Below are 18,013 nucleotides of genomic sequence, written 5' to 3'. Positions count from 1 at the left end.
ATTTTTAGACATACTGATAATAAGGAAAAAGTCTTAATCTGTAACACATATGACCCTGTATAAGGTGATATTTTTCTAACAAAAACTAAAGTCTATTCATATTTGGGCATAAGAATGTAGCCCATTAAAATAATTTATACCACCTATTATATGAGGTAGAGAAATAGCTAACAGAAGACTACCTCCTACTTGATCATGCACTGCATTTACTATCAAAATAGGTACCTACAGCATTTTTTATGAGACATAAAACTGAGAAGAAATTTATAACCTTTTTTTTTAAGTTTAAAAGCTGCAAACTCAAGGACAATTTCTTTCTCTGCAAAACAACTTTAAAGTATGAATATATGCATCAATCACATAAAGATTTTAGTTTACAACCTTGTGTAATCATTTTGTAAAACTTTCGTGTTCTGTTCTAAGTTTACTGACTACTCTGTCTTATTCATCTACTTAATTTGTGAAACAGAACACACATGTTCTACAGAGTATAAATATGCTATGTAAGTACCACAATCCAAAGATTTTCAGCACATCTATTTTATACAGTATGATGATAGTTTAGTGCCTATCTCAAAGGAACAAATAGCATTTTCCTTTTGCCAAAAGAACAAAGGACCCCATGAAGGAGGTGGAGTCAGTAATATGTATGCAGTTGCAGGGGATGATTTTTCCCATCTAGACCTCTTTCCAGTCTTCTCAATGTCATCACTACTTAACAATACTTAATTACTCTGGACAAAAATCTAGGAGTCATTCTTTATCATTCTTTCCTTCACAACTCTTATTCATCCATTCTCAATCCCATTAGTCTGTTTTTACAAAAGATACCTCAAATTCAATGACTTCTCACACTCTCTATTCCCATCAAGGCACAAGTATCTCTCACTTGGACTACTTACTGCATTAGCCCCTAACTGGTCTAGCCACCTCTACTCTACTGTTACAATTCAACAGTTCTCTTTCTTTTTGGTTTCACGATCCCTTCACATTCTTAAAAATTATTGATGACCCAATTAGCTTTTGTTTATGTGGGTTATACCTACTGATATTTACTGTGTTCGAAAGTAAAACCAAGAAACACTTAAAACACAAGAACACACACACACATTCAATTAGCTGTCAGAGCAATGATATCACCACGTATCAAGTAGACTTTGTAAACTCTACTGCACCCCGTAAGAGAATCAGAGGGAAAAAAGCAAATAACATTTCAGTAATATTATAATAGTTTGACTTTGCAGACCCTATGAAAGGGTCTCTGGGACCCTCAGTGTCCTTGGACCACACTTCGAAAACGAAAATTAAAAAGTATTATTGTGATTGTCCTCATATAAAAAGTTTCTTATATAACTCACTGAAAAGCTATGAATTCTAATACTGAAAGTGCTTTTCCTCTGGTAAACTATATGTCATTATTAAGTGATACTACTACCTTTATTGGAGGGCACTGAGAACGGCAAAAGTCATTGATCTTCTTCTGCAATGATAGTTTGATCTCAGTCAATACTACACACTGTTGAGAAGAATACAAGATTAAAAAATAAACAATTATTTTGGTAATGTACAACTTCTAAATCAGGAGCATTTCAGTTTGCACTATGCTAAAAATACTTTTCTTTGTAAAAAATACTATCGTATTGTACTCCATTTTAAGGTTAATACCTTCAGAGGTACCAAATAGCAAAAGTAAAAGTAACATATACAGCCATCTCTAGGTATTCGCAGGGGATTGGTTCTAGAACTCCCTGTGGATACCAAAATCTGCAGATACTCAAGTCCCTTACATAAAATGGCATAGTATATACAGGACAAAACCTGCCCACACTAAATTCAATTATCATCACAATTAGAAGCAAACCTTAATATCCTATGTGGCATTTACACAACCCAAATGGTTGGAGATTTTATTTTACCTGTTACTGCCATGGAAATGCTTAGTCATCAAAATATTAATTAAATGCTAGCTTAAAACAATTACATTTTCAAAGAGATACATTAGTTGGCTGAGCTTTCTTTTACTTTTATTTCAGAGATTCAACAGATTCAAAATATTACAACTTTTATTTATGACAGTGCCACCAAGTTCTGTTATTTAAGATAGCAAATTATAATTTTCAATGCTTACTTTAATTTTTTATCATCACCCTGTGAGATAAGTAGAGAAGGTTTTATCATAGCTAACTTAAACTCATAAAGGTCAAATATTTTCTTAGGGTCATTCATCTATCAAGTGGCAAGAGCAGGTTGACACACTCAGTCCAGAGCTTTCCTTGCTGCTGGTTTCCATGAAATGGATAACTCAGTTTCACTACAAATAACCAGGTGTGGATTTAGTTTTATCTAGCTTAGAATAGGGTGTGATTCCTACAGAGCGGTAATCCTCCATGGATCTCTTAATGTTTATATATCTCTCACTGGGTATGCCACGAATGCAAGGCTCTGACCATTCTTTACGTGGGCTGTTTCTCAGGATTGTATTTGCCTTGTGCAAACTTGAGAAATGAGGTAATGTCTCCCTCTGGGACAAAGAGCAAGCTTGTTCACTGCTTGCTATAAAACAGCAAGTTCCCCAAGCTCAATGTTCCTTTCCTCTAAAGGAACCCACTACATGTGCAGCCATCCACTGAGCCCTCTGCACTGCACAGGTGGGATTTGGAGGAATGCAGGAGGAAACAAGGCAAATATCATGCTCACACATTTACCATGCTCTGAGTAGTAAAGTCCTTAGTCTCTGATCCAGGAATCTCATGTTTTCTGCCAGCATCCATGAAACTGTAACAGGCTAACTTATTAGCTTGCAATTAGGGTAAAATGAAATCCTATTAGACCCAGTATATATTGAGTCTAATTTGTGTTTCATCAGTGCTAGAAAATTCTCAACCATAATTTATTTGAATATGCCTTTTTCTAGAAGTCCAATCTCATGAATTAGACCTTTTTATTCAAGCTCTCATTTCTTTTAATTTCTCTTTAGTATATTCTCTTATTACTGTGTGCTATAGTTTTTATTTTTAGATTTAATTCTATTTATTTATTTATTTATTTTGGCTGCGTTTGGCCTTTGTTGCTGCGCGTGGGCTTTCTCTAGCTGTGGCAAGCAGAGGTCACTCTTCGTTGCTGTGCGCAGGCTTCTCATTGCGGTGGCTTCTCTTCTTGCAGAGCACGGGCTCTAGGCGTGGGGGCTTCAGTAGTTGCAGCACGCGGGCTCAGCAGTTGTGGCACACGGGCTCTACAGCACAGGCTTGGTAATTGTGGTGCACGGGCTTAGCTGCTCTGCAGCATGTGGGATCTTCCCGGACCAGGGCTCGAACCCCTGTCCCCTGCACTGGCAGGCGGATTCTTATCCACTGCACCACCAGGGAAGTCCCTGTAGTTTCACTAATCTCCTCAGCTCTATCTTTCGATTTATTAATTCTTATTCCAGTTGTATATATCCACTGTTTAATCTATTCATTGTTTTAATTTTTAGGACTATATTTTTCATTTCTAAAAGTTCTATTTGAAAAAAAAAAAGTTCTATTTGGTTATATCTGCCTGATTGCTTTCAATAGTGTCTTATTTTCCTGTTGTATATTTAATCCCTTCTTGTAAGATTTAGTCTGTTTGAACATCTATATTTTATAGTCCCTATCCAATAATTCTATTATCTGAAATTCTTGGAGGTTTAATTCTATTGTTTGTTATATCCACTGACTCTTGATCATGCTGAACTGCTTTTTCCTGTCTTACTATTTTATATTATGAACACAACCTCATAGGAGCTTTATATATTAGAATATACTGTGGCCTGGTTGAGGGTATATTCCTCTAGATCTTTTGTTTCTGTCTGGCATTCCAGCATATCACCAGCTTAGTACTATGCTTTTTGTGTGTGTGTGTGTGTGTGTGTGTCAAGATATTTATTGTGTACAAGATAGTTTACTGTCTTTTTCAAATTCTAAGCCCTGTATAATTCATTCACTCATTAGGCTAAAAGAGGCCTTAAGAAGTTATTCAATATAATCTCCTGAATCCAGGCAAGTCTACATGATAATGTGCATAGAAGTTAAATCAAGACTTAAAATCTTTAAAATCACAAGGCAACTTCACAGCTTTCTCAATCACCCTTGTTTCAAGACATAACAATCATCTCAAATAGGTTATACACAAAAAATTACCGATCAGACATTCACAAAATATGCTTTGAATGAAAATAACATAGCAACAATTCACTCAGAGACACCTATATGGCAAAAACTATACCATAATACAAATCAGAAATAAGAGTTTAGGATGAAAATTTGAAAAAGGTACAAATTTAAGGGCTGATAACCTAACTTTTCTTAAACTTACTGCTCTCTGTCTCCAAAGTTGTGCTGTATCAATAACAGTCTTCCACAGTGCCTCTTCTCTATAAAGGCGAATATACCAAAAACCAGTCCAACTGGGTAGTCACAGATTGTAACTAATGCAAGTCAGTTTTGTAAGGTATATTTGATATTCCATCTACATAACCAGGAACTGTCTTAAATAATAACCACCCTATATTTAACCACAACCATAAATCTCATTCTGAATCAATTGAAGAAAATGCCCCCAAATTCAGATTTAATTCAATTTGAAAACCAATTCATTTCCATATAAACCATTTTTTAAAAAAGAAGCTGGAATAACATTCTGAATTATTCATAATCCTGGGAAATCATTAATTTGGGCAGTGGTTTGAAACAGCATAAAAGAAATTATCAACCAACTTTTCTCACCTCTTATGTAAGAAAGAAATGTTACTTTAATAGTTAAGAAGGCAATGAATTGGCTGACAAGGGCCCACGGTCTATGGATGAATATAGAGATGGGATTAGGGAATGGGACATCAACTTGTGTTGAGATGTAGAATCTTCAATATTTACCAAATCTTTTCCAGAGGTAATACCTTTGTTGGCTTGTCTTTCTTTTTTTTCTCTCTGGTGAAACTATAAATTCTGAACTACCAATGCTCAATTTCTGTGACATTTCCACCACTGACACTGGAAAAAGCTTTGTTTTACAAAAAAATACACAAAGTACATTTTTCTGAGAAGCAGATGAACAGTTGGGGCATTCTGTGGATTTTTTACCACAGCTGCTATCAGACATTTGCTTAACTCTGCAACAAAAGCAACTTGAAAGAAAGATGTTTCCACAGTTTGAGGAAAAGAACCAGACCAAAAACAATAAGGCAAGCTGATGGAGAAAACTGTAACATCCAAATGGTGAGGTCATTAGGTTAATGATGCACTAGACTTACAGTCACACATTAGAGTTCACTCAGTATGACACACTCTAGGTCCATCCACCTCACTACAAATAACTCAATTTCGTTTCTGTTTATGGCTGAGTAATATTCCATTGCATATATGTGCCACATCTTCTTTATCCATTCATCTGTTGAGGGACACTTAGGGTGCTTCCAGGTCCTGGCTAGTGTAAATAGAGCTGCAATGAACATTGTGGTACATGACTCTTTTTGAACTATGGTTTTCTCAGGGTATACGCCCAGTAGTGGGATTGATGGGTCATATGGTAGTTCTATTTTTAGTTTTTAAGGAACCTCCATACTGTTCTCCATAGTGGCTGTATCAATTCACATTCCCACCAACAGTGCAAGAGGGTTCCCTTTTCTCCACACCCTCTCTAGCATTTAATGTCTGTAGATTTTTTTGATGATGGCCATTCTGACTGCTGTGATGTGATACCTCATTGTAGTTTTGATTTGCATTTCTCTAATGATTAGTGATGTTGAGCATCCTTTCATGTGTTTGTTGGCAATCTGTATATCTTCTTTGGAGAAATGTCTATTTAGGTCTTCTGCCCATTTTGGGATAGGGTTGTTTTTTTGATATTGAGCTGCATGAGCTGCTTGTATATTTTGGAGATTAATCCTTTGTCAGTTGCTTCATTTGCAAATATTTTCTCCCATTCTGAGAGTTGTCTTTTCGTCTTATGTTTTCCTTTCCAGTGCAAAAGCTTTTAAGTTCCATTAGGTCTCATTTGTTTATTTTTCTTTTTATTTCCATTTCTCAAAGACGTGGGGTCAAAAAGGATCTTGCTGTGACTTATGTGAGGGCAGGCCTATTGTTATGAACTCCCAGAGAAGATCTTTTTTTTTATTCAGAGCTCAAGAGAAAACAGACAAGCATCTTGTTCTGATGGGCAAAGACTGTTCTCCTACACCCTTTCATTAAGGGTGTAGCTTTCTGAGGTTCCAGAGAGCTACAAAAGGTGGTATGTCTCAATTACACTTTTCTATCACATATAAACAAATTTTTATCATTTTTGTGTGACCATTAATTCACAGGAAATGTGGTTACTGAGACAGGCAAACCCTGTCCCTGAAAATGACCACAGCCAACAGTTAACTGGTCTTCTGTTAGCTACCTATTCATTTTTGGTCTCTGAGCACCTCTCTTACATATTTTGACCTCATGTAATCATTGAAAAGGAAGTCTATTAAGCAATTCTATCGTAGACAGTCTATGAAGCATCTTTGTAGCAGGATGGATTTCAAGCTATCCAGTCAAGAATGGAAGTCTACACTGATTTTTAAGTGGGTGTGATATTGTGATTATAGTAAGAAATATATATTTTGGTCTTCATCCAAGGTTCCTGCCACATAGCTCCTACCACACTTGTAATTTCCTATATAAGAGCTATAGATGCATCTTTTGTTATAATATTTAGTTTTGTCCTATTTCCTGAAATAGCTTCAGAGTGATAAAGATGAAGTGAACGTCTTGTTATTCATAACAAGCCCTTTCATCCACACCTGAGTTTATGTTAATGAGGAGACTTTTGGAAAGCCCCTAAAGATGGGGGCTGATTGTTAGAGGAACCAACCTTAGGATGTGAGGTTCAGAACTTTCAGCCCTATCTCCCAGACCTCTGGGGCTGGAGACTGACTTAATCACCAACGGCCAATGTGTTACTCATTCATGCTTACATAATGAAGCCTCCATAAAAATCCCTGAACCAGGAGCTTAAGAGAGCTTCCAAGTTTGTGAACATGGCATACCTGGAGAGGGCATGGGAACTCGACAACCCTTACCCCATACCTTAAACTATGCATCTCTTCTATCTGGCTGTTCCTGAGTTATAGCCTTTTACAAAAAACTGGTGATCTAGTAAGTAAACTCTTTTCCTAAGTCTGTGCGCTGCTCTGGCAAATTAACTGAACCTGGGGAAGGGGATGTGGAAACCTCTGATTTATAGCCAGTCCTCAGAAGCACAAGTAACAACCTGGACTTGAAATTGGCGTCAGAAAGGGGTTGGGGAGTGTGGGTTCTTGTGGGACTGAGCCCTTAACCTGTGGAATCTAACACTATTTCTCCGGGCAGACAGTATCAGAACTGGATTAAACTGTAGGACACCAAGCTAGGTGTCCAGAGAGTTGGAGAATTGTTTGGTGTTGGGGGGAACACCCATATGCATATAGTCACACAAGTGCCAGAAGTATTGAGATCTTAAAGAAACACAGGAGTGCTTTTCCCTAGACGATGGGGGAACATCGTAATTTAATCACAGGGAAAATCAGGGTCAATCTAGTCACTTTTAGAACTTCCAAGGTGCTGAGAAATTTTGTTTTTATTCGTTACCTGACTTACACTGAATTGTTGGTCCACATTATTTACTTCCTTGTTCCTGGGTTATATATTACTCTCTGCCCATGGCCTTAGGAAGAGTATAGTGTGCTTTCCTGCTCCTTCACTTTGGGCTTGACCATGTGACCTGCTTTGGCCAACAGACTATTAATGGAAGCAACACAAACAGAGGCTTAAAATGTGCTTGAATGGTTGCACTCGCTCCTTTGCATTTCTGCTATTGCTATGAGACCATGTCTCAGGTAGCCTCCTGGTCCCAGAAGAGAGGTACATGGACCAGAACCCAGACTGTGGAGTTCAAGTTTAGCCTAGAACAGCAGAACTCAAACTGACATGCAGATGCATGAGAAAGAAATACATGTTGCTATAAACCACTAAATTTGGGTAGTTTTTCATGTACATTACTGTGAAAATAGCTGACCAATATATTTACTTTGTGAGTAGTTCTTAGGCCCTTTCCCTAAAACGAAGCACTTGAAATGTATTAGTCTAAGTCTTTTAACCTGAAATTTTTTGATCTGCTCAACAGACTACGTTAAATTAGTTATACTATATTAATACATAATGATTTGCCTTGGAGTCTGTCAATAACATCTAATATAAAATGGAGTACCAACCTGGTATTTATCTAAGAAGGAAAGATCGGTAGTTTCATTTAAAGGAATAGAAGATGATGTGACATGAACATATGGATTTAATTCTGCAATATGTTGAAGTACAGCTTCAGCCCTAAAAAAAGAAAAGAAAAGAAAAAAGACTTTTACTACTCTTTTGTTCAATAAATATACTCAATCTTTCAAACTTGGACACTTTGATGACATCAGAAGAACCTGAATGTTACAAAATTTCATGGGAATTTAAACTGGAGAGGAATAAAAGAAGTTAAAACTTATTTTTACTATACAATCTTGAGATGTAGCATACTGTCATATTCCATAGTTAAGTCACATAATCTCAAAGTGTACCCTTATAGGTCAATGCTCCTTAAGGCTCAATGATTCAGCAATAATAAAGACCTACTTAAACAATCTTAAAGAAATGCATTTCTAGGTAGCAATGTGAATGTATTAAATTTTTGACAAATATAAATAATTAAATGTCAACACTTACTTATCTACAGTAGAGTGAATTTATGGTGATGAGTTAAACAACTATGACTGAACTGGTGTTCTGGATATAGAAAATATTCTAAGTAACTACAACAGTAAAAAAAAAAAAATCCTATGATAATACATCAAAATATCTTCACCTGTTTCTCATACTAACAACATCATCTTCACAGAGAAAGAAGTTGGTTCCTAGATCCCATGCTTGGCATTCTTCTGTATCATGAATTGTAAGTGCCTTCAAAAAAGAGAAAAATATCTGTTAAAGTCAGGAGTAAGACAAGGATGCTCACTATTTCCAATACTATTACACTGACTTGGAAGAATTATGTAATTAGACAATAGAAAGTAATTAAAGTCCTAGTAATTGGAAAGGTTATAAAGTTACATCCATTTACAGATGATATGACTATATACAACTGGAAACCCAGAAAAGTTCATGGAAAAACTACTTTATTATTATTTTTTTTATAATGCAAAATAATTTTTTAATGCTAGTATATGATTTTTTTGGCAGAGATTACTGTTACATTAACTTGAATATAGCTTCATTATTCAACTGTGAAGTGAGATAAGACAAATGTTAAAAGCAGGGTTTTGATTACTTAACACAGTAAAACTGTAATTCCAAGTTACAGAGGCACTCATGTAACGATATTTTTAAGCTACTAATAGCTGTATACTGATGACAATAAGAATTAATAATATTTTCCACTTACGACATTTATCAATAACAATTCTCAATTAATTAAGTAAAAAATAATTAACATGATGGTCATATTGTAATTCCAAATAAATATACTATATGCTTGCTGTAGGTGTGTGTATATGTACTCTATTTTTCAAATAGTACTGAAACCTAGTTGACTTTAAAAAATGAATAAATTAGGCATATTACCATGCACTTACATCACCAGGGTGCCTTTATGCTATGTGAAAAACTACTTTAAAAAACAGAGAATTTAAGTTTAGAAAAGTAGCACATTATACAGATCAACATATATACAAAGATTTTAAAAATTCACATAAACTAACATTTCCAAATGGTCATGTTCTAAGTAAGAAAGAAAACTGACTAACTGGAAAATATATTTTTAACTTATATTTCAAGCCACAAATCTTATAGAAAAAGGGGCAAGGTATATGAACGCAGAGTACACTGAAAAAGAAATACATAGGGCCCTTTAAAATATTTAAGCATGTTCAACCTTGCTCAAGAATGAAACACCTTTTTTCATTCATCAGAATGGCATAAATCCAAATTGGTGAGAGTGAAGTAAATCAGGTATTCTCATATATTACTGGTGGGAATATGAAGTAGCACAAAACCTCAAAAGAAAAAAAACTGGCATTCTTTAGCAAAATGACAAGTACTTTTCTCCTTTGACACAGCAATTCCACTTTTAAGAATCTATTACAAAGACACACTGGAAATAATACAAAAATACATATGTACAAGACTCTTAGCTGCAGCACTATGTGTAATAGCAACAGACTGGAAATAATCAAAATGTCCACCAATGAGGAACTGGGTATAATTACGTATGATACATCAACACAACATGTATCCATGCAGCTATGAAAAAAATAAGTGAAAAAATATATTTACCACTATGGAGTAATACCAGGATATGCTGGTATGTGATAAAAAGCAAAGAAGTATGGCACTTTACCTAAGAAAGGCAGGTGGGGATAAATATGTACACACACACGTACAGATTTGCATGTCTATAGGTATGTATTTGCTTATATTTAAAAACAGATTAAAAAAAGAAGGCAATCTAATAAGGGAAGGAGGAAATAGGGTAGAGAGATGCTAAACTTACCTGAATATACTTCGCTTTATAAATTTGACTTTGAATTATATGTCTCATATAATAATAAAACTAAATCAAATTTAAAAAGCAATCCCTAAAAATCCAAAGTAAAATGAATAAATGGACAAAACTATCTACTTGAATTTGTTGCATAATTACACACAGGAATTATTTAAAGTGACTTAAGAAAGCAGTTAATTTGTCTGCCAAATCCAGATGGGATACTAAGGATAAAAAAACTTATCTTAAACTGTTTTCAATAATCATATTGTTATTAATAATGCTGGAACTGTTATTCTAAAACTATGTCATAGATATAATAGGATATAATATAGGATAAAGCAAATAAGTAGTCAGGTTCATGTCATTAAGACCCAAAACCTTATAGTAAGAGAAGAGATACAAATATAAAATCTAAGAAGTAAATAAGTAAATACCCTGTAATCCTAAACTTGAAACTCAGAAATTTCAGTGTTCATTCACAATGAATGTTCTAGCTCTGTCCACTGGTAAGACTTTACAGGCAGTGACAACCAAAGACCACTGGGGTAGTGTCAAAAGGACTCAAGGACTTCAGGAAGATCCCCCAAAGCAAAGATGAAACAATCTGAGCATCAATGAAAATAACAAGCACAATGGCTCAAAACACATCAAATACGTTTAAATCCATCATGATGTTCACATACACACATACCACCCAAGTTTCACCTGTCACTGTTATGGGATCATAGAAAACCAGTGATTTTGAAAAGTAGTAAATAAAGGGGGGAAATCAAGTATTTATCTTGTCTTTTACACATGCACTAACTATATGTAGCAAAACCAAACAAGTGATGAATGGAAACTTTTCTTTCTAAAATATTATTCCCATTAATAAATGAAATAGAAATGACAGAAATAGAATATCACAGCCCCAATAAAATAATGATCTAGGCAATGATCATTAATAGGTAGTAATAATCACAAAAAAAAGATAACAGAATATTATTTCCTCCTAATGGGAGAACACAATATCACTTGTGAAGCAGCAGTGCCAAAAGAATCAAATCTGAATCTGATTCTCTGGATATAATGACCAGTTTATAAGAAATACAGAGATGGAGGTACACGTGACAAATGACCTGATTTCTTTAACAAGTAAATTGAAAGGAAAAAAAAAAATCAGAGAAGGGAAATCTATTGATTCAAAGAAACCAAGTTCAGTATATGGACTTTACTTGGATCCTGATTAGAACAAAACAAATTAAAGAAAAATTCTTTTAGACGATTGGGAAAATACGGACTCTAACTAGATACTTGACGATTGTGGTAGGCAGGCTTCAAAGATACCCCAATGATTCCCACTTCCTGATATTCAGGCCGTTGTGCAATCCCGTCTCCTCCTAGTGACTTGCTTTTAAGGACTACAGCATAGGTGATGGAATGTCACTTCTGAAATTAGGTTACAAAAGACTGCGATTTATCTTGCTAGCACATTCCCTTTCTTGTCTTTTGCTTGCTTACTCCGATGAAACAAGCTGCCATATTGTGAGCTGCCCTATGAAGAGGGCTACATGGCAAGGAACTGAGGGTGACCTCCGACTAACAGCCAGCAAGGGACTGAGGTGGGAACGACACAACCTTGCCACTGAATCCTATCAATAACTACACGGGCAGGTTTGGGAAGCAGATCCTTTCCCTAGCCTCAAGATGACTGCAGGCCCTGCCAATATCGGTGACTGGAGCTTTGTGAGAGATCCTCAGAGGAATCTGCTAAGTTGCACCTGATTCCTGCCCCAAAGAAACTGAGGTAAATGCTGTTGTTTAAGTTGCTAAGTTTTGTTTAAAGATAACAATGATCTTAAAAAAACTGTTAACGTTTTCTGGTGTGGAAGTGATACTGTGGTTATGTTTTCAAAAGGCACCCTTATCTTTTAGAGCTATATAGTAAAATATTTAAGAATGATATAATAGGATATCTGAGATTGATATTAAAATAATTTGGCAGTTGGGGGCAGTGGGGAATGGGAAGAAGATACATGAAACAAATTTGTCTATGAGCTAATAACTGCAGGTGCATGATGGATACATGGGGTTTTGCTAACACTATTCTCTTTTTTTGGATAATTTTCAATTTTTCTGTAATAAAAAGTTTTTTAAAAGGAGGAAAATAGAGAATTATGACAATTTTGCTACTAAATGAAGAAGCAATAATTAGGCCAAAGGGTAACTAATATTACCACTACGGATGAGGGGAAAAAAAAAAGAGTTCATAACAAACAAACAATTCTTCTTACCAAGGACATTTACTCACCTTAATCCCTGCAAGAACAAGATTCTTTGCTATAAAGGGGGAAGAAAAAGAAAGGAATAGCTTAATATTAGGAATTGTATATTAGATATGTCTTCATGGAGTTTGGTTAAATCTCTGACTGAATAATTTTAACTTTTTACTACCTAAGAAATATAGGTTCCTTAGAAAATATGGATGAACAAAAAGAAAAAAATAAAATTTTCCATAATCAAGCCACACTGAGATAATCATTCTTAAAATTTCAGTGTATGCTTCCAGACATGCTGTTATGAATGTGTGTAGGTGTGCTCTCCATAATGAATTAATGGATACAGGGAAAGATCATTAATACCTATCAACATCACAAAAAGAGAAGCAGGAGAGTCATTACTGGTTCCGTGTGGAAGAATGTAACAGTATGAAATACTCTTGCCCCAGCTGTCCCCCCACCCAAAATCAAAACTGAATCTCATCAAGGTTTTGGATCTAATTTCCTTTATAGAAAATAATACAAGGGAAAGGAATTAAATTCTTTAAATTATGTTGCTCAAAGGCATCATATATAATTATGAATAAAAATACTGCTTACCAATTTCCAAACCAAGACCACCCATACCACTTAAGAAAACATGGGACTTGGCCATCTTCTGCATTGCTGTGTCTCCAAGAACATACCTCTGTCGACTACATGTAAAACACAATGAAAAATTATTTTACCAGAATTGTATATCCTTTTAAAATCATTTGCAAACTAATAACCTGGCAGCTAGATCCTGCCCACAGACTTGTTTTGGATCACTTGCACAGTGCTTAAAAGTTCTGAATTAATGCCAAATATATGACATATTTTGAAAAATTAGAAGATTTGGCACCACAGTCCACATTCCCTCATGGCTACAGAGTTGAGTAGGAGTTGCCCTGTTCAGAGAGGGAGGACTATGTGATCTAGATTTGCCACAGTTCCCATCCTTCTCCTCTCATTTACTACCTCGGTGGCCACCACAGGCATCTGAGTTCGCCACTTCCACTTAAAGCCTTTCACTGTGAAAAGGATTTCTCAGGCAAAAAACTGGTTTCCTTCTTGGAGTTTAGGCGACTTAAAGTTAAGTAGTTTTCAAACATTATTTTAAATATAAAAGCTGATAAATTATATAAAGGACCTTGTTAAGTCATCCGTCCTAACAGTCACAAGGCAGTATCAGGATGGGAATTTCAAAAAATACACATTGGCAATTAAAAAAAGTTAGATATAGTAATAAAGTCAATAGTAAGAGTTTATTTGAAAGAACATTGATTAACTTGACGCTATACTAGTTTTTGAAGATAAGGGCATTCCAATGGCTTCTCACCAGAATTATTTTGAAACATGAGTTCAGTATAAATAAATAATTCCAGAGCCCCTTGGGTTGCAAGTATTTCTTTTGGAATTGACACACACGCACATTTACAGATGCTGGTTTAATGTATGTTTGTTTAATATATAGATGTTTATTTAATTTCCATATTTCATCTATTGATATTCAATATAAAAGCCTGAAAAGGGGTCTCTTGTTTAGTAAGAAGAAACTTTATAAACACAAGCTATCTTTACTATTTCCATCCTTATTCCCTACAATATATAATAAAAGCTAGACTTTTCTTGTTCTTTTAAAATTTATTTTATTGAAGTATAGTTAACTTACATGTTGTTAGTTTCTGCTATACAACAAAGTGATTCAGTTATACATACATTTATATTCTTTTCTATCATGGCTTATTATAGGATATTGAATATAGTTCCCTGTCTTATACAGTAGGACCTTGTTGTTTAACCATTCTATATATGTAAGTTTGCGTCTGCTAATCCGAAACTTCCAATCCATCCCTTCCCCACGGCAACCACAAGTCTGTTCTCTATTAGACTTTTCTTTTTAAATTGGTATTCACCATTTCTGCTTCACACATAAAATCGATTTATTTATGAAATATTTATTGAACATCTACTATGGTATGTATAGAACAGTGTATTATATAGTCTTACAACCCTTATTTGTGCATTCCTAAACAATATATTTAAGTTTTGTCTCTTTTGGAACTTTATATAAACAGGATCATTTGAATACTTTTATGAGTTATTCATATCCATGTAGCTGTTCATTAATTTTCATTTCATGTTGTATTCTATTACACTGTACTATTCTATTGTGATAATATACCATAATTTAGCTATTCTACAGTTTTGGACAGTTACCAATAATGAGACTATGAGTATTCTTATATATGTGTCATGGTACAAGTGTAGTAGTTTCTATAGCACGTATATCTAGGAGAGGAAATGCACGGTTAACTATTAGATAATGCCAGACTGTTTTCCAAAGTGGATGTACCAATTTACTCTCCTCCTGGCAGTGTATCAAAGCCCCAATAGTTTCAAATCCTTAACGTGCTGGAAAAAGTTAACACAGCAGGTCTAATCTTTAGCCTGCTTATGGGGGCTAGCCTTTGGCCACTGCCTGTGAACTTGGCTTTTGAAATGTTTCCTACGCTAATAATTCTACTTTTCTATTTTTATTCCCTGAGTTTCCTGAAATAAAAACTCCTTAATTTTTAGGTTTTCTATTCTAAAATACACATGTAGAACTTTAACTGATCTTAAACAGCATCCCAAATTTTGATCCATAGTACTTTAAATTACTATTCTCCAATTTTAATCATGATTCTTCTTTTGACTTATGGGTTCATCTGAAGTGTATTTTTAAATTTATAATTTTATGAGGAATTTTACAATTATTTTTTGTGTTGACTATTAGCTTAAATGTATTGTGAATAGACATCACCATCTATATAATTTTCACTCTTTAATATTTGAGAATTTCTTTGGTCAATTTTACAAATGTTCCATGTATTCTTGAAAAGAATGTGTACTCTACAGTTGTTAGATACAACACTCCTTATATGTGCATTAGATTAATCTTAATAATCATGTTGATGAAATCTATACCTGTTCTTTTTGTTCGCTTGTTCTCTCTTTTTTTTTTTTTTTTTTAATTTTATTTATGGCTGTGTTGGGTCTTCGTTTCTGTGCGAGGGCTTTCTCTAGCTGCAGCAAGCGGGGGCCACTCTTCATCGCGGTGCGCGGGCCTCTCACTATCGCGGCCTCTCTTGTTGCGGAGCACAGGCTCCAGACGCGCAGGCTCAGTAGTTGTGGCTCACGGGCCCAGTTGCTCCGCGGCATGTGGGATCCTCCCAGACCAGGGCTCGAACCCGTGTCCCCTGCATTGGCAGGCGGATTCTCAACCACTGCGCCACCAGGGAAGCCCCTCGCTTGTTCTCTTGATTACTAAAAGCAACATTTAAAAAATGCCCCACTATGATTGTAAATTTGTCTATCCTCCTTATATATCAGTACCTGAACAGTGCTGACATGTAAGAATAACAGCTAAAACTCAGTGTTTATTACACGCCATGCACTGTTTTAGTGTTTTATTTGTATTAACTCATTTAATCCTCACAAAAATTCTATAAGTTCTATTATTATTCCCATTTTTACAGAGAGGAAAACTTAATCATAGAGAAATTAAGCAACTTATAAATAGTGGAGGCAAGATTCAACCCAGGCAGTCTGGTCTTAGCATCCATATTCTTAACCACTATACTACACTGCACATAGATTAAGAAAGTTAAATCATTCTACAAGGCTTACAGGAAGAAAAAAAAATCAGTTCCTGACCTAACTCTTCCCTACCCTGATTCCCAAGTCCTAAGAACAACCACCCTCAATTCTTTTAGTTATTTCTTCTAATATTAACCCCCTTCTTTCTCAATAACATGTTTGTACTTTTATTTCTTGATTTTTCAGTTTTACATATTACCTATTAACTTCCAACTAAGAAAGACAGAATGACTTTTCTGAATACAAATCTGGTCAAATCATTTTCCTGCTTTAAAAACTCCAGTGGTTTCCTATTTCCCTTAAGATAAAGTCTAGACTCTAATATTAGTCACAAAGCTGTTCATAATCTAGTCCCTGCTTGGCTCTCCAGTCTCATTTTTGTCACTCTACCAGCAAACTCCATGTTCCAGGTGTACTAAAGGTTTCCAGTTCTCCAAACGTATTTTCTCTTTGGCTGATAGACGTTTTTCTGGAATATTCCTCTCCCCCACTATTTTATGCCTGAATAACTCCTACTTGTCCTCAGGTCTCAAATTATATATTATTTTCCCCCATGATACTTCCCCTGATACCCCTAAACTTTCTTAAAACAGTGTTAGATCATCTTTTGTGTGCATCCATAACACCCTACATTCAATCTATTATAACAATTAACACAGTGTATTTTCACTATTTGTCTATTTTTCCTAGGAGATGTAGATTCCTTAAGACAGGGCCTGCCTTATTTACTACTGTATCCCCATTGACTAACAGGGCCTGGCGCATAACAGACACACAAAACCAATTTGCTAAATTAATGAAAGAAATGAATTGGCACACAAGAACAACACTTTTATGCTCTACTAAGCAGGGGGCTTGAATTCTTTTTTCTACATTCACAGTCACAAAAACTACATTAGAAAAATATGTTTTTCATCTCACACTTGTCTTCATCAATTATTTTTAAGATTACTTAGGTAAATAATGAATAGCCGTGACACAAACGTGGTTATAAATGACAAAGAACATCCAGATAAAAGAATAAAATTAAGATATATGAGCCAAGGTTTTCAAAGAATCATATAATCTCAGACAAATTCTCAACAGTTGATTAAATTACCTGCCTTTTCAATGTTGGCCACCAAGGGGAAGGGTACTAAGTAAGTGCCTACTTTGTGCTAGGCAATGGCAGGTACTCTGCAATTGACCCTTAAATCCTATCGGATGGGATTTAAAGAGCTGAGAGTGTAACTTCAAGCCCAGCATTGATACATTACAGCTGACTGTATTAAATGGACATGCAACATATCAGTGAATGTACCCAGTAAAAAAGAAATTTCCAAGGCTAACTACTCTACTTTTAAAGAGCCCTATTTATTAAAGATTCTCCCTTTAATGAAGGTACAATATCCCCCTGTAGTTTTCACCACTAGTCCTAATTTTACCTCCTTGGGGCCATAGGGAACTTGTCTAATCCCTCTTTGATGTGACAGCCCTCCAAACATTTGAAGATGGTATTCAGGTTCCTCCAGGCTAAACATCTCCAGTTCCTTAAACAATTCCAAACA

General features: G+C 35.2%; 2 protein-coding genes across 3 annotated transcripts in view; both read right to left on the bottom strand.

The window, feature by feature from the left end:
* UBA6 (ubiquitin like modifier activating enzyme 6) overlaps positions 1-18,013 on the bottom strand; it is an 83,862-nt gene that overhangs the window by 43,432 nt on the left and 22,417 nt on the right. The window contains exons 3-7 of one of the 2 annotated variants that reach the window (XM_082390096.1): positions 13,404-13,498; positions 12,836-12,864; positions 8,869-8,963; positions 8,237-8,348; positions 1,436-1,516 (exon numbers count right to left, since the gene is read on the bottom strand). In XM_082390096.1, the coding sequence (XP_082246222.1) occupies positions 1,436-1,516; positions 8,237-8,348; positions 8,869-8,963; positions 12,836-12,864; positions 13,404-13,498 (412 nt within the window). The remainder of the gene's footprint in view (positions 1-1,435; positions 1,517-8,236; positions 8,349-8,868; positions 8,964-12,835; positions 12,865-13,403; positions 13,499-18,013) is intronic. The other variant, XM_082390097.1, reaches the window with a different exon arrangement.
* The window catches only part of LOC309627696 (transmembrane protease serine 11C-like), a gene marked incomplete at its 5' end in the record, with an annotated part of 128,659 nt that continues 126,467 nt past the window's right edge, over positions 15,822-18,013 (bottom strand). Inside the window, 1 exon segment of the mRNA XM_082389849.1 lies at positions 15,822-16,113.

This window comes from Balaenoptera borealis (assembly GCF_965194805.1).
Source record: "Balaenoptera borealis genome assembly, chromosome: 4".
NCBI lineage: Eukaryota > Metazoa > Chordata > Mammalia > Artiodactyla > Balaenopteridae > Balaenoptera > Balaenoptera borealis.
Note: the sequence above shows the minus strand (reverse complement) of the source record. Positions and strands in the feature narration are given on the sequence as shown.